Consider the following 26,339-nt stretch of genomic DNA (forward strand, 5'->3'; position numbering starts at 1 on the left):
CCTGAAGCAGTCACTGGGAAATGAAGTGGGATTATTCTGATTGGTTTAGAGCAAAAGAACCTTACTAATACCTCCTGAATCTCCCCACCTCCTAATCGCATCACTTCGGACATTAGGTTTTCAACATACCAGTTTTAGGGGGACACAGACATTCAGACTCCAGCTCCAAACCATGTGTAAGAGCTACAATACACACCCAAGCCGACTTGGAGTCCTGTTCCCTTAGCACAGGGAGGGGGAGCTGCGGAGGCAGGAAGTGGCCAAGGCAGTCGCCGGTAGATCAATTCCCAGCTATGTGAACATCGCTTAGTATTATCTGCCGGAAGTCATCGTCTCTGGGTAGCTGGGTAGCATTCGAGCTCTCGTTTATTCAAAATGTCCATGAGCGTCTGTGTGGATACATTTTGGTCTTACCTGATAAGTTTTATAGTTTTCCTGAAACACACACACGCATGCATGCACACACACACACATACTTATTATATGTATGATGAAATATACATGTAAAAAATATATCATTTTTTCCTTCCAGTTACATTCAATTTGAATAAAGGAGCATGTAGTTCGGCAGCAACGTCCTCCAAATCCAGGTGAGCTCCAGGACCAGATCTCTTAGAACTTGAGAGTTTTTGTGAAATGCTGATGACTACATTTTAAAAGCTTCAGGACTGTGAATTTTTTTTTTTTTCTGGTTATAATGTTTTCCCTTGTCTTGTTTCCGTTTGATGGTGGTTTGGTTTTGTTTGTTAGCAGCTATTTTTTTCCCTTACCTGTCCATGATGATAGGATGCTTCTGAGGAAAGGCACATTCCTAGTGAATGCCTCACATGACAAGTTGTTGCTTTCCTGCGGGTCCTTCTCCACATAACAGTCCCCCCACTGCGTAATGCTATTGAGTTTTCTATCATAGCTCACTCACCAAGTTTAAATATTAGCTGGGGGATACAGTTTTTGTTCTGCCTACGGCGTTAAGATGTTGTGAGACAGAGACTAGGTTACTCATGCATCTTCTTAGCCCCTGGTGGAGGGTACCCGTGCCCGTCGGCGTGCACTCGTAGCCGCCTTCCTGCTGCCCGGTGTAGTCGCGGAGCAGGGCCTGACCGAGCTTTTCGGTAAAAGGCCACATAGTCAGTATTGTAGACGTTACTGGCCATCTGTCTTTGTCACAACCACTAGACTGCCATCAGAGTGAGAAGGCTGCCACAGACAGAGAGTCAACAAACACACGTGGCTGTATTCCAGTAAGATCTTATTTCTGAAGACAGGCAACAGCCTGCCTCTTGCCCTCAGGTTGGAGTTTGCCAAGCCCCGGCATGGCGTGTGGTCAGGTGCCTCTGTTCCCTTTGCACCTTCAGTGCTTCTCTGTTCTTTCCCCAAATATTTATTCACTGTCTGTGATACACAACGTGTCCAGTTTGGTTACGGAGATTAAATAAAACAAGACAACAGATACTCAGGAAAGTGCCTTCCTACTGGTACTTCCCGGTATCTAGCAGAATTTTGTTTGGAGTTGGCCAATATTTGCTATTTTACTTAGTATTTTAACATGTGGTTTATTTAAGAGCTAACTTGGTTTTCTTGGGTAAGTTGTAGGCTAGTGCTTCTTGGCACGACTAGGTAAGCGGCCAGGAGATGTGAAGGAAATAGATCGAACCAATGTACAGCTGCTCGGGATGTCTGGCCAGAGATCTTCGCTTTGATCTAAACATTTCAGAATTGACACCTGTGTTAGATACACGAAGAAGGTGGTTTATTGGGTTCCACATACGGTACATTTGAAAGAAAAATTCTTTTCAAAGTAGTAGTAGGATATGACCTAGAAGACAGATTGACATGTATCAGATCATACGTGCCTTATGGTTTTGGACCCATACCCGTTTGTTTCTCCCTTATTGTTTGTTATTCCTGAGTGTAGATAAATGTTAAAATTGGTCCCAGTGGCCCCCAAACCAAGTGTCTTGAAACACAGAAGTGTTTTGTGTCTCTGGAGGCCAGAAGTCTGAAGTCAGTATCCTTGAGCTGAAATCAAGCCGTGTGTGAGCCACACTTCCTCCAGAGGGTCTGGGGGTGGGGGGGGGGGCGTTCTTTGCCTTTTCCAGCTTCTACTGGCTCTTGGCGTTCCTTAGCTTGTGGCTGCGTCGTCCTTCAGCTTTCAGAAGCAGTGTCTTCCGGTCTCTCCTGGCTCCATCTTCATATCACCTTCTCTATGTGTCACGCCTGCCTGTTTCCCTCCTAAAAGGATGTGTGTGGTTGCACAGAGAGGCCACTCCGGCCACCCACAATAATCTCATCTCAGAAGCTATAACTTATCTCATTTGCAGAGACCCTTTTGCCAACAAGGTAGCATGTATTAACTCTAAGGATGAGGACCTGTTACCTCTGGGGTCTGCTAGTTAGCCTTCTTTCCCCGATGCTCTGGTGTTATTAGGAAAAATAGTTTTATTGATTAAGTTCTGTAAGTTCAGTCTCAAGTATCGATAATAACTCATAAGTAGTGTCACAGGTAATACAATGGAAAGACTCGTCTAAATTTTCTTTTTCTGAGATTATGGTCTATTTTAATAGAGTTTGAGATTTATCTTCCTGTTGATTTATATCTCTTGCTTATCTAAAACTCAGAATGAACAGAGGGCTCTGGATATAAAGAATTGATACTTGATCGTATGTTGAGGCACGGAGACAAGCCCTGCTTCTCCAGTGTTTGAACAGAGGTTACTTGCTTTCCATTTCCGTTTTGGGGCTTCTCTTCTTTAATTGCATGAGGACCCACTCCAGTTCCTGACAGCAGAATTTTAGGGCTCTTCTAGAAGCAAACGTTCCATTTCCAATCTGTTACCATTCATTTCTTGCCTTGATTTGAGCCCCATCTTGCCCCACATCGGTTTGTCAGCCTCTAATAGATCCTTTGGGCAGGAGGGATGTTATTGTTAGAGCAGCTAGAGTAAGCTCAAATATAGTACACAGCTGGGGCACCTGGGTGGCTCAGTGGGTTACGCCTCTGCCTTCGGCTCAGGTCATGATCTCAGGGTCCTGGGATCAAGCCCTACATCGGGCTCTCTGCTCATCGGGGAGCCTGCTTCCCCTGCTCTCTCTGCCTGCCTCTCTGTCTGTCAAATAAATAAAAATAAAATCTTTAAAAATACATATATAATACACACCTGGGGTGCCTGGGTGGCTTGGTTGCTTAAGTGCCCAACTCTTGACTTCAGCTCAGGTCGTGATCTCAGGGTTGTGGGATCGAGCCCGCATCTGCCTCCCAACTTGGCAGGGAGTCTGATTGAGAGTCTCTCTCTCCCTCCCCCTCTGCTTCTTTCCTTTGCCTGCTCATGCAAGGGGTGGAGTGTGCTCTCTCTCTTAAAAAAAAAAAAAAAATTATTAGTAATAATGCACAGCTGAAAAAAATGGACTGTTTAGTTTCACATTTTAATGTTCATTAATGAGATTGATATTTAATTGTCTACTTTTAAAATGATTTGTACAAGTATTCTTTTTTGACTCGTGTTTTTGGGTAAGGAAGCTTGGTAAAACTTGGTAAAATATTGTGCTGGTATCTTTTTTTTTTTCCTTTTCCTTTTTTTTTTTTTTATAATTTTATTTTTTATAAACATATATATATATATTTTTTTCCCCCAGGGGTACAGGTCTGTGAATCTCCACGTGTGCTGGTATCTTTTGCAGGCAAGGGAATTAATTAGCTTATTCAACTTCTCAATATAATCTTGATTATACAAACTTCAACAATTTATACAATTTTGATTTTTCTAGAATATCCTTTTTATCTGGGCTCTCAGATTTGCTATTTTATTAATCTTTGGAATACCGACTTTTTCTTGCAATTGTCATTTCTTTGGTTTCCATGTTCCTGGCTTCTGTCCTTCATAATTTCTTCTGCCAACATTTCTCGCATTCTTCCTTATTCGTTTTAGCTCTAATAGAATCTTGATGTTGCAAGCAGAAGGATCTTTCTAAATGCTTTTCTTTCACCTGTGGAATAACTTGTCATTTTTGTCTGTGCTGCTTTGTGACCATTGTGATCCATTGTCTCTCCTGCCACTTGCCCTCCAGCTATGCTGAATTATTTGCACTGTCCGAAATGAGCTGTGGTGGCTCACCCTTTCTTGCCTTCACTTCTTCTGTCCTCCCTTCCCAGACTGTCCTTCCATGTCTGGTCTCCCACAGGAGATTGTGAGATCCTGATAGGCTGTTCTGTTCCCATTTTTATCCCCATTGCTTGTCACACTGTAGACATTTAATAATGCCAAATAAATGCTCTTGATAGAAAACTTTTTTTCTATTGAGTTTAGTTTTTTTTGTGTGTGGTAAAATACATATAAAGTGACCATTTTCACCATTTTTAAACATACAGGGCAGGGGAGGTAAGTAGCTTCACATTGTTATGTAGTTGTCGCCGGTATCCATCTCCCGGACTTTCTCATCAGCCCACTGAAACTCTGTCCCCATTAAACACTTAATTCCCCATTTCCAGGTAGCCCCCAGCTGCCAGTAGCCTCTGTTCTGCTTTCTGTCTCTATGGATTGGCCTGTTCTAGGCTTCTCACAGGAGGAGAAGCGTACAGCAAGTGCCCTTTTGCGCCTGGCTTCTGTCACCCACTTTAATATCTTTAGGGTTCATCCGTGTTGTGGCACGTGTTGAAATTTCCTCCTTTTCGAGGCTGAAAAATATCCTTTTGTGTGTATGCACCGCATTTGCTTCATGTCTTCCTCTCCCTCTCCCTCTCCCTCTCAGTCAGCGGACACTGGAGTCAGTCTCACCTCTGGGCGATCGTGAACAGTGCTGTTGAACACTGGCGTTCAGATGCCTGTTTGTGTCCCTGCTCTCCGTGCCCCTGGGGAGAGACCCAGCCGCAGAAGTGCCAGGTTGACGGCTCTGCATCGCTGTTTGTCCCAGCAGCTGCCCCAGTTGACTTCCCCACACCAGTGCGCAAGGGTCCCAGAAACAGAATCAGAACTTAGAAATCTATTCAGAGGATTGAATTATGGGACAAAAGCCAGTGAGTGAAATTTCAAAAGGGTAAATGTAAAAACTTAGAGCTCGGTGAACGAAGAACGCCTGCCATGATGGCCAAGCGAGGGAGTCCTGACCTGGGCCCCTGGACAGAAAAGTCGTTGGGGGTTGTCTGGGGGGCTCAGTCAGTAAAGCATCTGCCTTTGGCTGTGGTCATGATCCCAGGGTCCTGGGATCGAGTCCCACATCCAGTTCCTTGCTCAACGGAGAGCCTGCTTCTCCCTCTGCCTATTGCTCCCCCTGCTTCTGCTCTCTCTCTCCCTCCCCCTCTTCCTTTGCCCCGCCCCATCCCCCTCCACTCACACTTCCCCCTCTTAAAAATAAAAAAGAGTCCGAGTAAAGTTCTATTGTTTTCCTGTTCATCACACTTTCTGTCTTGCTTATCTCCATGGTAGCTTCGTACATGGATTTATCCTTTGTTTGTCTTTTGCGAATAGGACAAACTAAATTATTACACTGGTAAGAGTCATTGAAATATTGACTGAGCATGTATTTTATGTGAGTCACAAGATAACAGCTTGCTCTACTGGAAAAAAATAAGTATATACAAATATATACGCATTATTATATGTACATATCATATATGCAAAGGATTACAATACAAGGTGACATAGGATACACACTGGAAAGTGTTATGGCAGTTCAAACCCTCATGAAGAATGGATCTTAAAGACTTGGGACAAATGGAGATAATTGGAGAGATTGTTCTAGGTATAAAAGAGGCGGTTTACAAAGGCCTAAAACATGGCATGGCTCAGTAACAAGTTATTCCTAATGGCTGGCGTATATAATAAGTCAGAAATACCATTTCTTGGGCCAGTGGTGACAATTTTATACTACACTAAAAAACAATTTACACTGTCAATTCTAGGCAGTTAGGAACCATCAGAAATTAGGTGACATGGTGAGATTGCTTTCAAAAAATAGAACTGACCGTAATGTGCTAGACTTCATTGCCAACCTCTTATTTAATCCTTGCAGTTGAGCTCTGAGTTGGGTCACATGGTTATCCTCGTTCATGGATGAAGAACTGAAGCTTAGAAAAGTAAATCACCCAAGGTCAGAAGCAGAAGTCCCCTTAGACCCTGATCTGCCTAACCCCGAAGCCGAAGCCGGCATTGTCACCACTGATCTGTGCTGATCATGGTGGGCACTAAGAGAAGGGGCGAGGAGAGGGACGAGGGCGTTAAGGCAGGAAAAGTCACATGTTCTCACGCTGCTTAGGGTCCTGCAGGCCTAAAGACAGGTCGTCTCTTGTTTTGACTAATCTCTTGCAAATTAATCATGTAACAGACATCTTCTGTTCCCCTACACATTCGAAAGCTGCCTTCTTATGCATAGGGTTTGTTAACAGGCATGGCTCTTCTTTTCACCAGTTCCTTGGGACCAAGCGCATTGAGTACCATCGGGAATGCAGCATCGGTTAAACGGAAAGAATCTTCCCGGAGCTCAGCTCAATCAAAAGAAAAGAAAAAAAAGAAATCTGCCCTCGACGAAATCATGGAGGTATAGTTACGAGCTGCTTATCGACGACGTGTTAGCAGTTAGAGGAGTGGCATAATTCAAACTAAGGAAAGTTTAGTCTCACTAATTCCTGGGTTAACATAAAGTCAGAAGATGTACTCCCTCCCCTTGGGGGAAGGGAGCGTGGCCACGGTTCCATCTGAGCAGAGTTGGAATCCGTCATCACACGTTTATTCTCTTGCCTCAAGTGCTGTCTTCAGAACTCTCCGTGTGTTCATGGTCAGTGGAATTCAAGCAGAAGGGCTTGGGCAGTCACTGAAGCTCAAAACGAAAGCTCTGTTTCCTTCCGTGGCTCTGTGAAATGGGCCTCCTCCTCAGATTCCTCCCGCCAGCCCCTGCTCTCCTTCGGTCTCTGACTTCACCTGCCACCTCATAGCCAGCGAGAGGAAGCTAGGACATATTTTTAATTTGACTTAGCTTGATGGCTAAGCCTGTGTGATGAATCCTTGACAACCCATGATTTAAGATCTAGGGCCACGTTTTGGCTCTGACTCTACCTGCGCTGCTGGAGTGGTTCTAATCTTCCCATCTCCCTTTCCACACACAGCCTTACCTTGTCAGTACGTTTATGAAGTAAGTAGGAAAGAGAAGAAGGACCGGTGAAGGGAAAGAAGAAATGGATAGAAGAAGCTGACTTGTTTTTTCCTGTAAAGTCATCTCCCCAGCCCTCCTCTTCATTTGTGAAGGGACAGAGGCAACTGGTTGCTCTTTCCCATTTCTGGGTGCTCTCACTATGCAGGGTGGTCTGAATGGTTGAGAGTCTAGTATAAAATGTACTGGGAGATGTGGTCACTCCATCACTGAGGAAATACTGAGTCGCTGTTATGTGCTGGGCATTGTGCGAGGTCCTGTGTCACCGTGGTAGGGAGAAAAGTACAGCGCCACTGTGTCACAGGGCTTTCGTTCTAGTAAGAGACATTCCATGAACAAGTGAGCCAGTGAGTACGAGTATGAACAAGAGAACCAGTATTATTACAAAATACTAAGTGCTAAGGGGGGTCTGAGGGCGGGCTCTGGGGGACAGCTTGTGGAAAGGTGCCAAGGCAGGAAAGATCTTGAATTCCGGCACCTGAAGGAAAGGCCCATGTGGCTGGAGCATGGTGAGTGCGGGAGCTGGGTAGCATTCGCAGTCTGAGAGAGAAGGTAGAGCAACATCTTGACGTGTCTCAGTAGGCCATGACAGGAAGTTCCTCAATCTAATTCAAAGTAAATTGGGAAGCTAGACCACTCTGCTTTGTAAAAACCTGCTAAATTTAGAATGTTCTTTGTTCGTATTGGAAAGTTTGAGACATTAAAGTGGGATTTATTATCAACCAAAAAATGGCAGCATCTGTCCCATTGAAAGTTGGGACTTTGGGTTCACTTACTACGTCAGGAAAGGAAAAGGTGTCATGTGGCTCCTCAGCAGCCAGACCACGCTCTTTGTTTGGACACCGCTGTGTTTCCATCTCTCGTGGTTAGGTTTTTCCTGCCCTACATTCACAAGATTTATTATCCTTATCAAACAGAGAAGCCTCTTTTGGCCACCACCGTAGAACTAACCGCACTGCGCAAAATTTTTTTGAAGTGTTGTGTTTTTATCACGTGAAAATGTTGCTCGTTTCCCAGCTTGTGGCAGGCACCCAGGGGGAAGCAGGGAGACGGGGACGTAGCACGGGCACGTGGCCTTGCAGTCTTGACTACGTAGAGGTTGCTTGTGTTTATTTTCTTGGCCGGTTGACGTGCTTTATCATGTATTTTTGTAAATGCAAGAATGTGTGTGTGTGTGTGTATGTGTGCGCGCGCGCGCACGCATTTTTAAAGATTTTTATCTTCAAGTAGTCTCAACACCCAGTGTGGGGCTCGAACCTGGTGGGGCTTGAACCCACAACCCCAAGAGCAAGAATCACACACTCCACCAAGTGAGCCAGAGAGGCCCCCCCCCAGTTTTTTTTTCTTTGAATCAAAAATGGAAGAAATGGTTATTTGTCTTTGTCAGAGCTTATTGTAAATCACACGGATTTCCTTTGAGGAGTATGTTTTACGGTGTTTGCTACATAGAATGGTATTTGAAATAAATAAAGAGAGACTTCTGTATCTTCTGTGTTCTCCAGATCGAAGAGGAAAAGAAAAGAACTACCCGAACAGACCACTGGCTACAGCCTGTACGTACCCAGCTGGGGCTTCGTACGTCTTGAATGCTTTTAAAAAAGTGAATCATGTAAAGAGACTTGAATTTCTCAAATATACTTAAATCATATGGCTAGATCTATAACTTTCCTGACTTTTCTTTTTATCTGATCTTCAATGATCACTTGCACCCGTATTGAAGAGTTACTTGACGTGTATAGGCCGGTAAGATTTCTTGAGTCTGCTGCCAGATTCGTTTGCGGACCTCTTGATTTTAAGCCTGGAATTATTTACAGTTTTTGCTATTAGACACGGGTTGTGTTTTCAGAAATGAGACTGAAAAGTAGAACTGTGAATGCCGCAGCATTTGTTTTCAACTTACAGCTTATTGGACTTAGAATCTCCCTCTAGATACTTTGTCGAAAAATGCTGGTTTTAATTTCACAAACTCAAGTAGAGCTTTGTATTTTCTCATATACTTATTTTGATGTTATATGAAGATAATAATTTTGAAACATTGAAATAATTTTAAACATTATTATTTATTGATGCTCTGTTTTGAGCCTAGATGTGAAGTTTCCAGAAGACACTCAGGGTGCCTTCATTAAAGCTTCTGAAAGAAACTGGTTTGGTCAACAATAGGAGACTGAAAAGTAGTGAGAGTGTGTGTCGTTTAGATAGTATTGATTCCAAAAGTAAGATTAAGAAGAAGGTCCAGAAATCCAGAGTTCTCATTCAGATCTTCATTGTCCTGCTCCTTCTAAGCAGGAAAACAATTTCACTTCCGAGTCTTAGTTTGTGGTCTTCTACATGGGAGGCATTTTTACCTGGTGCCCACGTGAAGGCTCAGGAAGTAAGTCAGCTGACATGAAAATCCTCGCTGCTTTAAATAGCGAGTGAGTCCTGTATATGAATTACGTCAATGAATTCTTCTGTCAGCCCAATAAGGTAATTCCTGTTATAATTCCCATTTCAGAGGTGAGAAGAACTGAGCCATCAGCATTTCAGTAATTCCCCAAGGTCATAGAGTAAGCAGTGATACAGGATCTCCCTGGCAGTCTTATTCAGTAGGTTGTGTCCTCAACTGGTCAGCAGACCTGCTTCCTGGAGTGTCTCAGGCACCCTGACTCCCCATCTCTGAGGACAGGGTTAGTCAAGATCAGCAAAGTCTGGACCTGAAGGGAAGAAACCACCCGTGTTTTTTTTGTTTTCTCCATTCCAATAGCTGGCATGTGACTATGAATAGTTTTGATTATTGTTTATGAAAACATAATCAAGAATTTTGCTGAAAGCAGTCATTCTTACCCAGAGAGTAATTCACAAATTTTTAGCAGTGTTTTTTCCAAATTACTACCACCTTCCAGTCTCCTCCAATGAAGTGCGTATTTTCACCAGCCTCCTAGGTGATTCTGATATATCCCGTTCATTGGTTTAAAGGAAAAAAGAAAAGAAACCAAAAAAGAAAGAGAGAGAGAAAGCATTCCAAGTTTTAGTCCAAGAATTTTCTTCCCATGGATAATACTTTAAATTCAATTACATTTTCTCTTTGATAGTTCTCTTACAATAAATTATTCAAATGTTTTTCCTGCTACAGAGTATTACATTAAAAGTGAGGATCAGTGTGTCTCTTATGTCGAAACGCTCAATATGTTTGTTATAATCACCAGTAGTCCACACAGACTGGAGAGGGGTTTATTGTTTAAACTCAGAAATATCTTGAACCGCTCTATTGTGTGAGCAAGTATCAGTAAGTCCAATGATGTAATGAACTAGCTTCAGATTTTAAGTGTGTACCCATGAGGGCCTTCGAGAAATTTAGCCCAGAAATACTCTGGCTAAATCAGAGAAGTTGTTTTGGCATTACTTGGCTTCGTTTAGAAAGTCTTAGATTCTCAGACTAGAGGCTTAAGAATAAGACCACTCATATTTTCTCTTAAGTGTGTTTTTCTGCTATAATATATCCTACCTACAAAGTCCTTATTGAATTTTGATTAATAAAATTTAATTGGCTTACTTGTGACCATCTAGTACCTCTGTTACATTCACTTGAAGTAGCAAATACAGAATCACTATAGTGACTATTGCGTGAAGTCAGGCGATTGAATTTTCATGATCAGCTGCTAGACAGCTAATCTAAATCAGGAAAATGATGATAAAGAAGCAAACGCAGAATGCATTAATATGAAATAAGCCCAGATTTCTCTCCCATTGGAGAATTAGATGTTCAGAAGAACGATACTTTTAGCGGGAGCTAATCTGGAAGAATCCCATCTGTCTCAAAAATTCAGAGTAACCTAATGAGAAAAGAACATTGTGGAAAATGTCATGCGTAAGCTCAAATGCTCAGTTCCTTGCAATTCACAGGGAGACTTGCCATCTGAGTTTTTATCAGCAGGGAACACCAACGGTGTAATACCTTTGGCCCTTTTCACTTCCTTGAATGGAGAGAGAGAGAAGCTGTCTGTAAGAGACGTGGATTAGTAGGGTTGAGATTGACAGATAAAAGTCCTAGATTTCAGGAGACCTTCGGTGTGGAAATCAGCCTTGAGACAGGTATTTTTTTTTCCCTCCTTGTTAACTGTGTTGAATAAAGGGAGAAAGAAGAAATAAGAGATCAATAAGGGAATGTTTTGCATAGTTGGGAAGGCTTGGAACTCAAAATTTCTTATTTAGCAGAGCAGTTAACGTTTTGCTGTGATTTTTGGTGAACATGGTTTAGAGCAAAGGAGTAAAACTGGAGAGCTAACTTATGTCTTTCCTTTCATCTTTATTTTTTTATTCTTTTCTAGGAAATCATTGTGAAAATTATAACCAAGAAACTTGGAGAGAAATACCATAAGAAAAAGGGTGTTGTGAAGGTAAGGACAGGAGGCTGTGAATGGGATTTGTGGAAGGAGCTGGGGGTGGCCGAGGCAAGCCATTCTGATATTCCTGAAAAATCACATCCTAGGGCCGGAGCATTGTATCTCGGGTTCTTGATGGTTCCATGTGTCTTTATCATTTCCATAAAAGGAAGGCTGAATTCATAATTGCTGGGAAAATGATTCCTTTGCAACCATAGTTTCTAGTTCACTTTGGTGTGTTTTCCGGGAGCAAATAGCACGTATAAAATCCCAGTGGCACAGCTTAAAGTCACTCGCGCGCTCTGAGTGCCTTGCCAACTGGTGAGACGCTCCTCTTTGTTAAGGAGGGGCAAGATGATTATGTCCCCAGGGTTCCCAGGCGGACTTCCTTGTTGTGTTTTGCCCGAGAAACTTTTATGCTCTGGGATTTTAAAATTTAAAAGTTGACGCTCCAGTCCTTTTCTCTGTTTGCCGTTCCTAAATAGTTCCATCCTGGAACCCAGCATTGTGCGTGCAGAAATGCCCTTCTATTGTACTTGAAGCTAGGCGTTCTTCCTCTCACTGTATTTGCTGAAATCATGTTCTAAGATCACCAACCAGTCCTTTATTCTTTCCAGACGAAAACCTTCACTAAGCCTTGAACTGAATTCTTTATTAGGAAGTATAGAACCACTATATTGTACACCCGAAACTAACATAACACCATGTGTGAACGCTACTGAAATTAAAATTAAAATGTAATAAAAGTTTTAAAATTAAAAAGAAGCCTAGAATGAGTAGTCATATATAGAACCTATAAAATAGTGTCATTTATAAAGGAGTTACTCTTACCTTTTGACTGGAATTCTTTTGTTTTCATCTTACCTATTTCTGTCCTTTGAAATTTGTTGCACTTATTTCTGCTGTTATAAAATGTTGATTTCACATGACAGGAAGTAATTGACAAATACACAGCTGTTGTAAAGATGATTGACTCTGGAGACAAGCTGAAACTTGACCAGACTCATTTAGAAACAGTAATTCCAGCACCAGGTAAATCTTTTTGCAGACCATTTATTGTGTATGCTATCGAAAGGAGTGATTCCATCCTTAAAACCATAGCTTCTAGGCATGACTTGCCAGTTACAGACACGGATTTCCTTTCTAGGAGAATATAGCTGCTGGTATAACTCATGAGCTTCGTTTCGGGTGACATGGGAGTTTGCCTACCAGTCCTCTGTGTAAGCTCTTTTGTGGCTGAATCCATTTTCCCTTCCTGGGATTCATTTTTTTCTTTTCTTTTCTCCTGACATAAAACACAAAATCACAAGGAAAAAAAAAATCAATCATACTAAAGTTATTGTTAATCCATTTCCCTAGCTACCTGAGATAGTAAAGTAAAAGTCTGTATTGTATTGTTTTGTTTTGTTTTTCTTTTCCTTAATTGTCTTTATCATTTGAGTACTTCTAAATACCTAGTATGAAAGCTGCTATGGTTTGGGTGTTTGGCTCTGACCCAGAGCCTCTGTGGTGGCGTCATTGCTGGCATGGTGATAATGTCAGTCTCTAAAACCTCCACTTATCAGATCCTTTATGCTTTCCCCCAAAGTAAAACTCACTTTATGGCTTAAAAAATTTTTTCGGCGCCGGTGAGATGTAATTGACACACAGTAAGTTGTACTCATATAAAGTATACAGTGTGATCAGTTTACAGCCATGAGTATTGTCTCAAAACCATCCCTACAATCGTGATCATGAATGCACCCATTACCCCACCGAAAATTTTATCACCTTCCTTTATAATCCTTCCCTACCACCCCTCCACTCCTGCCTCCCGTGGCCCCTGAGGCAACCACTTGTCTGCTTTCCATCACTACAGAGGAGTTCCTGTCGAGAAGTTCATATGAATAAAATCATACCATGTTTCCTGTGTTTTGGTCTAGCATCTCTCATTAAGCATATTTTTTTTGGCTTCAGGCATGTCGTGTGTATGTGTACGTGTAGCTCACTTCTTTCTGTTGTTAACTAGTGTTTCACTGTATGGCTGTACCACTTTTTGTTTATTCAGTCACCTTTTGATAGACATTTCAGTTGGTTATAGTTTTTTTGGCTGTTACAAGTAAAATTTCCAAGAACATTCATATACAAGTTTTTATACGGACATACGGTTTCTTTTCTATTGGGAAAATACTTAGAAGTAGAATAGCTCACTCAAAGGATGTGTTTAAATTTTTATGAAACTGCCAAACCATCCTGTGATTTTTAAGAAGAGGCAAAGTGGAGCGCCTGGATGGGTCAGTCGGTTTAGTGCTCGACTCTTGATTTCAGCTCCAGTCATGATCTCAGAGTCCTGAGGTCGAACCCTGCATCAGCCTCCACGCTGAATGTGGAGCCTGCTTAAGATTCTCTCTCTCTCTTCCCCTCACTCTCCACTCACGCACCGTCTCTCTCTCTTGAGAAAAAAAAGGAGCCAAAGTAAGCTAAATTTTTCCTGATCATTTCTGGACTATCGACATCTCCCCTAAGTATCTTCTAGTACCTTCTACCCCTTGCAATCTAAAGCTAAAACATATCCCTTTGACAAATAAGTGGAAAAAAAAAAACAAAACTGTGAGGATTCTTAAAATGCTAACAGTAATCAAGACATACAAGCTCTCTTAGAATATTACAGAGTTCTAAAATGATTAAGAACTTCTAAGAGGGGTTTTGGTTTTCATTCAGTGGTCAGTTGTGTTTATTCAGTGTAACTGCACTTTCCTGTAACAAAGTAGAAGAAAAAAGTGAACCTTTCTTTGCATTCAGTGTGATATTCTTTTCTGCTGTAGGAAAAAGAATTCTCGTTTTAAATGGAGGCTACAGAGGGAATGAAGGCACCTTAGAATCCATCAATGAGAAGACCTTCTCAGCTACTATAGTCATTGAAACTGTACGTACGTCGACCCAGAGAAATTTCTAAATGCTTTAAAAATGTGCCATAGTTCTCTTTCATTGGGTTGGTCTTTGTTTTATTTTAGAGTCTGGGTTTTTTGTTTGTCTTCTCTCCTATATGGAAATCTGTCAGCTTAGTTTCTGTAATGACTCTACCATTGTTAAGTATTTTGTGTTCTGATTTCAAAAGAAATGCATATGTGTCTTAGTCCGCTCGAGCTGCTGTAACAGCACACTGTAGGCCTGGAGCTTGTAAGCGAGTGTGCTTTTCACGGTTTGTTCTGATGGCTGGAAATGCAAGAACAAGGCAGTGGCAGGTTTAGTGTCTGGGGAGGGCCTACTTCCTGGCTCATGTGTCCTCACCTGGTGGAAGGGACAGAGGAGCTCTCTGGGGTCTCATAAGGGCGCCGGGCCATTCACGAGGGCCCCACCCCCATGACCTCGTCACTCCCCAAATTCAGTCACACAGGGCGTTATTAGGTCACAACTATGACTTCTGGGCGGGACACATTCATTCCACAGCAATACTCATTGTGTAAAACCTGAAAAGGACAATTAAATACAAATAGCTTTAAAAATTACCCATAATCCCCCAGCCAGGTAACTCCCTTTAATATTTTGATCCGTTCCTTTCTGGTCTTTGTATTTTATAAAATTGTATGCAATGTATAATGTACAGTCTCATATCCCCACTTTTTTTTTTCTCTCACATCTAATACAAAACTCGATTTGGCACGGTATAATAGTCAGAAGTAATGGGGGGAAAGCCCCAGACATCAGTATTTTAAACAGTCCGCCCCTCCTTTCATAAAGGGCTAGAGGGTAGCAGAGATCAGTAGAGTAATTTCAGGAAATGTGATGTGCAAAGAGTAAACTTGTTGATTGACAGAACGGATGGCCCACGGACAGGCCGCGAGCCCGGCCCTGCGAGGCCTGAGTTGTTTCCCCTGCTAAGGAAGGGCCTGAGGCAGGCTCCCGCCCCCCACCCCCTTGCGGCCTAATGCGTTTTGGAACTGCGACAGCTGTGCTGTGCCTCTTGCGGGGAAATCCGTTTTCACACCCCATACCATACGCATTAGCATTTGGGGGAAAACAGACCCCTCGGAGAGTCCAGTGACCCTCCCGAGCCCTCTAGAACTGCAGGTATCTGCCCAGTTTCATGGCGTGCGTTACGGGGTTGTAGGCCCCTCAGCCCCTCGCTGGACTGCGTTTGGAAAATCGTGTAGGTCCTTATCTGAGAGAAACCACATTTTAGAAAATGGAGCATTTTTTTTCCTGTCTCTGACGTCACGAACTGGGAAATTGGCGTTCACGGACATAAACCATAAGGGAAGGAAAGGAAAAGGCATTTCTCCTGGTACTGGTCGGTCTTTCTTTCTGACTCAACCAGCGTACGGTCATGGAACATCTCATATTTCCTTGGCAAAATGATTCTCCGGCACTTTCTAAACGCATAGGCCTATCCAGATGACATCCTGCTCCAATTCATGCTTTCCTCTCCAGGAAATGCAAACAGCTAGTCACCATGGGGGGCATTGTAGGTCACGTCCAGATGCCTTTGGGTCACAAAGCGTGGTTCCCATGGGCCCCTTCCTCCCTCGCTGTGACCTGAGCGGCTCCTCCTTCCTGAGCGTGTGTGGGGCGCAGAGCTGCAGGGGGTCAGGACCTAGGAAGGCCCCCGCTGGAAGGGCTGCTTGGCTGCAGAGCAGCCTGCACGTTTCAAAGGAGAAATCCACCTGCTCCTTCTTTTTTGAGCTCGCCACATTTAAAAAATTAATGTTTCTGTGAGCGGGTGTCCACTGGTCTGCGTCCCCACAGTTCCTTCATATCCTTGCCATGAAACACACAAACTTCCTTAGTGCCTTCTCCTGCTCTTTTTTATCATTTGTCATATCAGTAATCATCTATTATTCTTATCATTTATCATATCATTCCAAAATACCATTTTTATCACTATCATTATCTTTTTATCATCTGAAATTGTAGATCAGCATCAAAATATTTGAGATTTACTCATTTATTAAGCAGATTTTTAAGTAGCTACCAAATTATTCAGTCACTGTCTCAGCCTTTTAGCCTATCTGCCTGATTAACCAAGTGACTGGCTCCCTTCTCATTCCCCAGGTTTTATCATTGGAAAAGCGCCCTCGACCACAGGCCTTTGTACTTGATAATGAAAGATTCCATCTGAGTCATGCCTTTTATCTGGGAACTTACTTCCTTCAGATACAGTCATTATCCTATGTTAAAGGAGTAGCACTATAAAAAGGATCAAGGGAGGGTATGATTCACAATAAAAAACACTGAAACCTCCCTTCAGGGTTAGAGTGATCATCGTCATCATTTTATAAATTGCAAGAGAACACCAGCTTTCAAATTTTAACCAAAAGATGCAATAATAAGAGCCAAGAATTATTGAGCTCATACTCCTGTCTTGTTCCAGATACTGTTCTAAGCTCTTTCGTGACTCATTTATATTTCGCAACAGCCCAGGAACCTAGATCCTGTTAATACTCCCTGCCTGGGGACACTGGGGGCACTGAGGGTCAAGTCACTTGTGAAGGTGGGATTTGGTCAGTCTGGGCTCAGGGCCTGCACTCTTGCCTCTGTGTTCCCGGCTGTATCCGCGTTAGTGACAGGTGTTCTTTCCCAATACCCAGCGTAACCCTTTTCCCTTTGTTTCGGATACGAACAGAAAAAGCAAATACATTTAAAGTTGGGCTCATTTTCGGTAATAAAGGCCAGCGGAACTGTCAAAGCTAAGCTAGACAAACATGTTTGCGTACGAGTATCTGAATTGCTTCACATGATATCTGCTCTTGAAAAGGAAGGAAACCCCCAAGTAGCGCAAACACGGTAGAATCTAACCTCCCGTTCTTGAAGTCCACGATGGGTGTTCTCAACCAGGGGACAGCTCTTCTCGGAGGGGTGACTTGTGAGCCCCAGGAATCTTCCTGCTCGTGTCTCCACCACCATCCACGAGCTGCTTTTACAGTTGCCGTTGCCATGTGCTTGGCACAGGCCACGGCCGAGCATGGTCACTTCTGTTCCCCTATGACCGCACCTCCCCACACGCGGACCTAGGGGAAAAGCATCCTGGGAGTAGAGGACACACCAAACAGCCAGCAGGTCCTTGCCACAGCATGTAGTGATGACACATTTCACATGTCACTGAAGAAGTCACGGCAGTTTTTAATGAGTATGACAAAGCGGAGTTTAAAATTCAGGGTCGCAGAGAATCGATGGCTACCGTAATGGGATTACGGGGGTGTGGAAAAGGCACATTTGAATCTTTTAAGTGTAGTGTCATTTTCTTGTGTTTAAGTATCTGTTTTTAATCTTTTTTTTAAATTGTTTTAACTTGTAGGGCCCTTTAAAAGGACGCAGAGTTGAAGGAATTCAGTATGAAGACATTTCGAAACTTGCCTGAGTTTGAAAATTTATTAACACATTAAAATCCTAAAGCATCAAATTGGTGTTCACCAAGGCATTATGAGACTCTACTGTGTTAGGGTGTTTCTTTTGTATAAAGCAAATGGATTTATTTAAATATTACTGTATAGTTGTTCAGCTAAGCTTACAGAAAAATCTAATTATGTCTCACAAAGTATCAAAACAATGTAAATTTTGTTCTTGGTGTTTTTGTTGCCTTTGTAATATTTCCTTAATGCTTTTTAATCTTCATTAAAAGAATGTTATTGTAAAGTGTTTTATATAAGACTATTTAGAATCCTACGGTTAGAGGAAATCCTTCATATTCTCCATTTTCTGTAGTAAGGTTGTAAACTATAAATGTAATGACATTTTAAAAAGTCAGACAATAAACAGAGTCACGGACTCTGTCATGTCCGTGTCATGTCCGTGTCATGGACGTGGAGTTCACACACCATATAATTTCACCAATTTAAAGTATACAATTCAGTGGTTTTTCGTGCATCTCCAGAGTCGCACACCCATCCTCACTATTTACCTAGAACATTGTCATCGCTGTGAGTGCTCACGGTCACTCCCTGTCCTCCCTCTCTCCCTAGCCCCCGGCCACCACTAGTCTACTTCCAGTCTCTGATTTGCCTCTTCTGGGCACTTCCTGTCAGTGGAATCGTACAACATGGGGTCTTCTCATGTTGGGAGACCTGTGGGAGCTTCTGTCAGGTAGCATCGTGTTCTCAAGGTCTGTCCACATTGGCACGTGTCGATACTCCCTTCCCTTCTTCTTGCTGAGCGGTAGTCCACTGTGTGGATAGGCCACGTTTTTAGAATCCATCAGTTGGTGGCCATTTTGGTTGTTTCTGCTTTGGGGCTATCTGGAGTCATGCTGCTGCAGGAACATTCAGGTGTAAGATTTCCTGGGGACGTACGTTTTCAGCACCTAGGAATGGAGTTGCTGAGTCTCACTGGAACTCATGGGATACCATGTTTAACATTTTGAGGAGCTGCTGGGCTGTTCCAAGTGGCTACACCGTTTTACAATCCCATTGACAATGTTGAACTATACATTTTTAAGTAATAGAGCGGTGGCTTGTTTAGGGATGCAAAAGATAGGAAATCCATCTCCTAGTTGGGTTGTGAAAAAGGAGTCTTTAAATAAATGAATATATAATTCCCAGGACAAAAGGAGCAAGCCTTAGCTTCCTGTGGGGTTCAGAGTATGGCCAACCTTATCGGGGATCCGTCTCTGTAGCTCTTCCTTTCTCTGCGTTGGCTCCACTCTCAGCCCCTCACACCAGCAAGGTGCCTGCCAGCGTCTCCCACTTCCCATCTTCCCTTTCTCCCACAGTTCAAACACAAGACTGGAACGGAGTTTTAACTGGTCCACACCGGGACAGATCACTCCAGATGCAAGGGTTGGACTAGACTGATTGGCCAGACCTGGGTTGTGTGCCAGCCCTGAGGCCATCTCTCTTGGACTTAGCATCAGGGAGAGGTGAGAACTTCTCTTGCCAGAAGCTGGGAGAACATATGCTGATGAGCAGAAACAGAAGACACAGTGTAAGACGTAGTAAGAGGATGATGTCGGTAGCTTTGCCAACATGATTCTTCCAGGAGGAGTTCACGTGTTTCCGAACTAACTTGACAGCATAGTCACATGAAAAGGAACTGGGTTTTGGAGTTGAGCAGACTTGCAAGGGAATTTTGGCCGTTCTTTTCACCAGCTGTGTAATCTCAGAAAAGATTGTGTTCTTGAGGTTCAATGTTTTTAATGTACGAATTGTCAAAAAAGAAAAGAGGTGTCTCTTTAGGGTTCTTGAGAGAACTACAGAAAATACATAGAAAGTGTCGGACATGGTGGTGTGCGGTGGTTCAGTAAATGGAGCCACATGTCTATGGCCTGGCCTGGTATTAATCCGGCCCAAAGAAACTTCAGGAGGGAGGAGGTTCTTTCCAATAATAAAAAGATGAATAAACCACAACAGAGTTCACATTGCCTCCCCCAAATCTCTGTTGGGAATCACCTCCCTGGTTTTCTTCATAGGAAAAAAGGTTTCCTCCCTCCCTGCCACATTTTTATTCTTTTCCCCAACATCTTCCTGAAGTTATCTTCAGAATAAACTCAAGTGGCATCATGGAGGTGACTTTTAACTTTTAAAAATCTGAAGCACAAAAATATGATTCTAAGTGACAGGACATGTTTTCCTGTACGTTCTTAGAGCCCAGTAGTGGTTACATTACACAAAGCGACTGCAGACACCTGAAAGCAAGCTTTCTATGGACTTTCTTTTCAAAGCATTGCAAGCTATTTTTCTTTCCATAGACTTTGGAGGGGGGCAGTTTTAAGTTCACAGGAAAATTGAGCAGAAGGTACAGAGATCTCACACCTATCCCCGTCCCCACACACGCACAGCCTGCTCACTATCCACGAGCCCCACCAAAGTGTCACATTTGTTGTAATGAACCCATGATAACGACTGACTCTTCGTCATTGTCCAAAGTGTACAGGCTATACTAGGGTCACTATTGGTATCTCACATTCTATAGGTTTGGACAAAATGATCATGAAACGTATTCACCATTACAGGATCCTACAGAACAGTCTGATCAACCCCTTGGTAACCGCCGGGTGGTTGGTTGGTTTGGTTGGTTGGTTTTTTGCTGTCTCCATAGTTTTGCCTTCTTCGTAATGTCGCATACTTAGAATCATACAGTATGTAACCTTTTCAGATTGGCTTCCTTCACTTAAAAATGTGCACAGATGGTTTCTCCGTGTCTCTCTGTGGCTTGGCAGCTCATTTCCTTTCAGCGCTGCGTAATATTTCTTCTTCTGGACGTACCAGTCTACCCACTCCCCTCCTGAAGGACATCTTGGTTGCTTCTAGAGTCTGTCAATTATAAATAAAGCTGCTATAAACATCCAGGCATAGTTTTTACGTGGATGTGTTCTCTGCTCAGGGTAAACGCCGAGGAGCATAATTGCCGGGGCCTATGGTAAGAGTATGTTTAGTTCTCTAAGAAACTGCCAAACTGTCCTCTGACGTGGCTGCACCATTTTGCATCCCCACCAGCAGCGGTTGAGAGCTCCTCTTGCTTCACATCCTCATCAGCATTTGGTTTTGTCAGTGTTTTGATTTTTGGCCATTCTGATGGGCATGTAGTGGTATCTCATTGTTACTTTAATTTAAAATTCCCTAGTGACATATGACATTGAGCATCTTTCCATGTGTTTTTTTGCGATCTTTGTTTCTTTGGTGAGGTGTCTGCTTAAGTCTTTTGCCCATTTTTTTTTTTTAATTGGGCTGTTCATTTTCTTATTATGGAGTTTTAAGAGTTCTTTGTGTATTTTGGATAACAGTACTTTATCAGATACATCTTTTGCAAATATTTTCTCCCAGTATGTGGCTTTTCCTCTCATTTGTTAGAAAGTTATTTTTCATCATCCCATTTGAGGTCATATCAAGTTATTGCTAATAGTGTCTTGGGAAACCAGATCCCCTGGGTTTTCTTCGTTGGGAATGCCATTGGGTCCTATTGCCTTCTTTGCTGCTTTCCCCCCCATGTGCTCCTGTCTATCCATTTTTGCTGTCATACTTGAGTAAACTCATTCACAAACATTTACTGAGTGCCTCTGGTAAGTAAGCCATTGCAGTAGGTACTGAAGATTTAGGTGTGGGAAGCAGGTATAGAAGGTATAGACCCAGGATGTGTGTTGTATAGGAATTGACAATGTTCAGTGAACTGATATTCAAACGAAATGATTGGCCAATAGAGAGAAACTTGATAATCTGGGGCAGCTGCTTAAAAATTCTATGCTAATCTCAGTAAGAGATTCCATCGATTGATACCAAGATACACCTCAGTTCCTTCTTTGCTAAAACAGTATCACAGGATAAGAATATGAATCAGCCTTGATTTTTAGGTTGGTTATAGGGTTGCCTGAAGTGCCCCCAGAAATGTTAAGGGGATAACTAAATCATTACACTATTAAAAGGAAACATCCTTGATTTTTCTTTATCCTACCTGGAGATCCCAGAAAAAAAGTCACCCCTGTAGACTAGGCCAGTGTGAAAAGGTATTAAAAATAATAATACTAAATTCTTACCACATCTTTATGTATACAGCACCCATGAGCAATAGTTAAGCATTTTCATATATTCAGGCAGCTGGGTAACTTTTACTTTGATCTTACAGGGTCCCTGGGGTGATTTACATCTTCAGTTGGGATGAGGCTGAAGAGAAAATGCCACTTTTTTATGGTATTAAATGATCCTGTAAAGCACGTAGAGTGAGTTGCCTACGATCTCACACCAGTAGGTACTAAAATAACTCCTGATTCATAGTTCATCTTTACTACACATTGAGAGAATCTTCAATTTACTTTTTTTCCCATTATTTCCTTGGATTGCCAACTCTTCGAAAATGACTTTAATTTTCAGTAATTTAAAAACACAAGCAAACATATAAACTTATGACAGAGATGCGATCTGAGCCAAGGGGCCAGTTTTTTTCAAACATGGGCTCTCGTTTCCTTGACAATAAGACGTATATATATTTGTGTGGTTTAATAGAATCCACTTAGATTGATACTTACGAACAGCTTTGAAGCTCGGCTACAGAAGTCCTACAGATGCTTAATACATATGACAGAGAGCAGCCCTGTGATACCCAGCTGAGGTGTCAGTGGAATGCCGCTACTCTATCCAAAATTAAATACTGATCCATTCCCAGTGGGTTGCAAAATGCTCCAGAGAATAAGCAAACATAATACAGGTACTTGTCAGGTTGTTTTCCTTTATTGCTGAAAGCATAATACTTTCAGAAACTAATCAAGAGGTAGACAGTGGAAGAGTTTCTTCCTTTCCAACTATCCCTGTTAATTTGGTTCTTTCATTTGAAAATCAAAATAGAGTATTCATTTGTAACTCTAATTATATAGAGAAGGCATATTACTGGTCTCAGTGGGGACACGTGGACAGTAGGGGTACAAGTTTAATTTTATTGTTCAACACACCAGCTATTAATAAAGGTTTTGATAATTTGAGTAACATGGATTTGACTTTAACTTTAGTTTATTTGATAGAATCCTTGTTCAGTATCCTGCGTATAAATGCAAAGCCCAAGATCATCATTATTGTTTTTAAAACTACAGAGTACATATAAAATACTAGGAATCAACCTAAACTTATACATCTAAAGGTATAAAAGTCTTAAGGTCTAAATTTTTACCAAGTAACAGAATTAATTATAAGAACCCACTTTTAAAGTTTGGGTTAAATATGAGCATTTTAAGATCAGTATGTTTGAAATAGAAAATGGCAAAGATGTCGTAGACTTTTTTAATGTACCACAGATGAGGCTGAAAAGCAATGCCATTCACCTCTCCAGCACTGGGGTCACCTCTGGATGCTAGAAATATCACATTTCTTTAATATTTTACAATTAGGTCAAAAGATAATCACGATTCTTCAAATACATGTTGGGTGTGTCCAAAAAGGGAGTTTTGTGTACTTTCTAAATTAAAAATGACCTTTACTAAATTATGGAGGGAAAGCTTCATAAAGGTGTACTTTTAAACATTTATTTAAGTGCGATTTTACCAGTTTGGCCTTTGGAAATATATTCCAATCCTAGGAATCGATTTTTAAAGGGCAGTTAGAAACAAAGGAAAGTACAGACTTAAAAATGAATCAGATTTGCACCGTATCACCAAGATCCACTAGATTAATGCAGACATAATGAAGTCATCCAGTTGGTGGTTTAGGTATTCTGCCTTACAAATGTTGTTAGCCTTTTGTTAGGACATAACTTGCTAGTCAAATTTATTTTGAAATAAAGTCTAATCATCCAAGGTTTAATAATGTAAGTGGCATCACTCTCAAGAATTGCTTAAATACAGACAAAAAGTCTACAAGGGATACTCAGGGACCCTCTGTGTTCAAGATCATTAAATCTGTGTGAAATGTGTGGCTTCCAGAAAATTTGGAACTGTGATTGTCTCCGAATTCATAATAACGTTAATACTGTGTGCAATTAGCCATGTGAGGTAATGTCCAGAGCGATATTAAATATGTGAAGAATTTGGGACCAACACCATCCCTGAGGTGATCCTGGAATAATGTCAGGGAGGAAGACCTGTTAAGAGAGATTGTAATTTAATAAGCAGACACCCACGTGTTTGTACAGTATCTTATTGGAAGAATGGCTTTGAGAACAGAAAGAGGTTGGTGAACTAAGGCGTTGTGACGGTGTATTTTATGTGTCAACTTGGCTGGGCCATGGGGTACCCACAGAGTTAGTCAAACATTAGTTAGTTAGGTGTTTCTAGGAAGATGTTTTTGGATGACATCTACATTTAAATCATAGACTGGGTGGAACAGAGGGCCTGCCCTAAGTGGGCCACATCCAGTCAGTTGAAGGTCAGCAGAGCAGAGAGGATGACCTTCCCCCAGTGAGCGAGAACACTCCAGCTGCCTGTGGATTTCATCTGTGACAGTGATTCTTCATGCCTAATGGCCTTCCGACAAAAACATCGGCTTCCCCTGGGTAAGCAGCTTTCCTTTGCATGACCTTGATGAACACCTCCTAACATCGGAAAACTCAACAAAATCCTAAATCCAAAGCGTTTATTTTTCTTCAGATGTATTAACAGGTTTTATAAACCACCGTGACCTCTGGCTAGTGTTTAATTACTCAGACTGAAGAATGACTGCAGGGAAAAACTTGACCTGTAGAAAATTTCCAAAGCCATCCATCTTTAAGGCCTCTTGAGAAAGCTATAAAGCTGAGGCACAAAGTAATCCTTGTAATGCCCATCGATGAAACCTTTTCCACTGTTGTGCACAAACCAACAGGCGACCTCCATTCCAAACACTCTGTCTGTTCGGTAGTCTTTCTGCAGACCCCTGCAAGGGAAATGGTGGGTGTGGTTAGGACACAGTCCAAGGCTTGGTCAGCCTGCATATAGGGAAAGAAGAAAGTTCCCTCCCTTGCTGTTCTTTGTAGCATCTTCCTTCTCATACCGGATCTCCTCACCCTTCCCTATCCCCCTCCCCAAGACATAAGGAACGTCATTATCTGGGGCTTGGTGTTGGAAGGACAGAGAATAAGCAGTGAATCTTTAGATAATTCAAATAACCCTTTGGAGATTGACCAAGATAGCATTTTCCAGCAAGGTGAAGAGTGCAAATGAACTTTCCGTTGGAAAGAAGGTGGGAACCCAACACTCGAGTGCTATGGGCTAACCCCAGGTCACCTGCAGAGTGAATCTGAGATGCCTCCCACCTTCCCTAGGCAGGTGAGTCTTAAAGGTGATACCAGCTGTTTCTGAGACATTCATGCCTTTCCCTTAAAGGACAAAGAAGCCAACGATATAAAAAGTCATAGGGCATAATGTCACTAGCAAGCTTTAGAACGTATGGGATGGTGCACGGTCCGAGGTCAACTCAGTTTGAGTAACGAGGCGAAGAGTGCTTGCAGTAGGTGAACTTGAGGCCCAACATTTACCTTTGTCATTAGAGGCTAGCAGATGTGCGTTCACCAACCTCAGATGACTTATCTTACTATGATTAATGGTACTCACCATTCCTTTGTCAAACACGATCACGGATGCCCACTGGTAACTCACTGGTCCCCAGTGAGCCCGAACCAGCTAAGTTGTGTACTCATGAAGAGCTCATCATTTTGTTTTGTTTTAAGATTTTATTTATTTACTTAACAGAAAGAGGGAGAGGGAGAGAGCACAAGTAGGGGGAGTGTCAGACAGAGAGATAGGAGGAAGCAGGCTCCTCGTTGAGCAGGGAGTCTGATGTGGGCCTGGATCAAGGACCCTAGGATCACGACCTGAGCCGAAGGCAGACGCTTAACCCACTGAACCCCCCCAGGCGCCCCAGAGTTCATCGTTTTACTTCCCAAAGCCATGTGTGGTGGTCCATATGGCTTAATTATGGCTGCAATTTTATCACTTACTTATGTGGAAAGCAATGCCATTGTGTGCAAAGAAAGTCATTCTTATAAAGCCAAGTTGATTGCTTTGTAAAAACTCTTAAAATCCAAACAAAACAAAACAAAAAAACTCCTGGCCCAAAAAACCCCACCTGCTTTAAAATGCTGTCAGATACCAAAGGGGAGACTATAATCCAGGACTGGGAGAAACTGAGAAGATTGATAAGAATGTGACACTCAATGCTTGGCGATACGGAATTCTCACTTCACAACGAGCATATGGATATGGTTGGCGTGAGGAAGGCTACACAAAAATGCATTTGGTAGATTCATGCTCAAGAAGAAGACCCCAGTCTCACGTAGACACATCCATTCATTCTCTAGTACTATGGTTCACAGGTATTTTTTTTTTAAGCTGTATTTATTTTGTTTTCTTTTACTCTAGAGGGAGTGGGGAGAGAGGGGCAGAGGGAGAGCAAGAGAGAGAATCTCAAGAAGACTCCATGCTGAGCGCGGAGCCCCATGTGGGTCTCGATCCCATGACTCTGAGGTCATGAC

The 26,339-nt window shown here is 42.3% G+C and overlaps 2 protein-coding genes across 2 annotated transcripts in view; one reads left to right on the plus strand and one right to left on the minus strand.

The window, feature by feature from the left end:
- KIN (Kin17 DNA and RNA binding protein) overlaps window positions 1–18,116 on the plus strand; it is a 33,301-nt gene extending 15,185 nt beyond the window's left edge. The window contains exons 7-13 of the mRNA XM_032881629.1: window positions 533–590; window positions 6,402–6,531; window positions 8,643–8,693; window positions 11,448–11,516; window positions 12,434–12,533; window positions 14,306–14,406; window positions 17,776–18,116. Of these exons, the coding sequence (XP_032737520.1) occupies window positions 533–590; window positions 6,402–6,531; window positions 8,643–8,693; window positions 11,448–11,516; window positions 12,434–12,533; window positions 14,306–14,406; window positions 17,776–17,838 (572 nt within the window). The 3' untranslated portion in view covers window positions 17,839–18,116. The remainder of the gene's footprint in view (window positions 1–532; window positions 591–6,401; window positions 6,532–8,642; window positions 8,694–11,447; window positions 11,517–12,433; window positions 12,534–14,305; window positions 14,407–17,775) is intronic.
- A 6,332-nt stretch (window positions 18,117–24,448) lies between these two features.
- ITIH2 (inter-alpha-trypsin inhibitor heavy chain 2) overlaps window positions 24,449–26,339 on the minus strand; it is a 35,545-nt gene continuing 33,654 nt past the window's right edge. Inside the window, exon 21 of the mRNA XM_032881630.1 lies at window positions 24,449–24,742. Coding sequence (XP_032737521.1) covers window positions 24,595–24,742 — 148 coding nt within the window. The 3' untranslated portion in view covers window positions 24,449–24,594. The remainder of the gene's footprint in view (window positions 24,743–26,339) is intronic.

Source organism: Lontra canadensis, unplaced genomic scaffold, assembly GCF_010015895.1.
Source record: "Lontra canadensis isolate GAN:19392208 unplaced genomic scaffold, GSC_riverotter_1.0 scaffold76, whole genome shotgun sequence".
Classification (NCBI taxonomy): Eukaryota; Metazoa; Chordata; class Mammalia; order Carnivora; family Mustelidae; genus Lontra; species Lontra canadensis.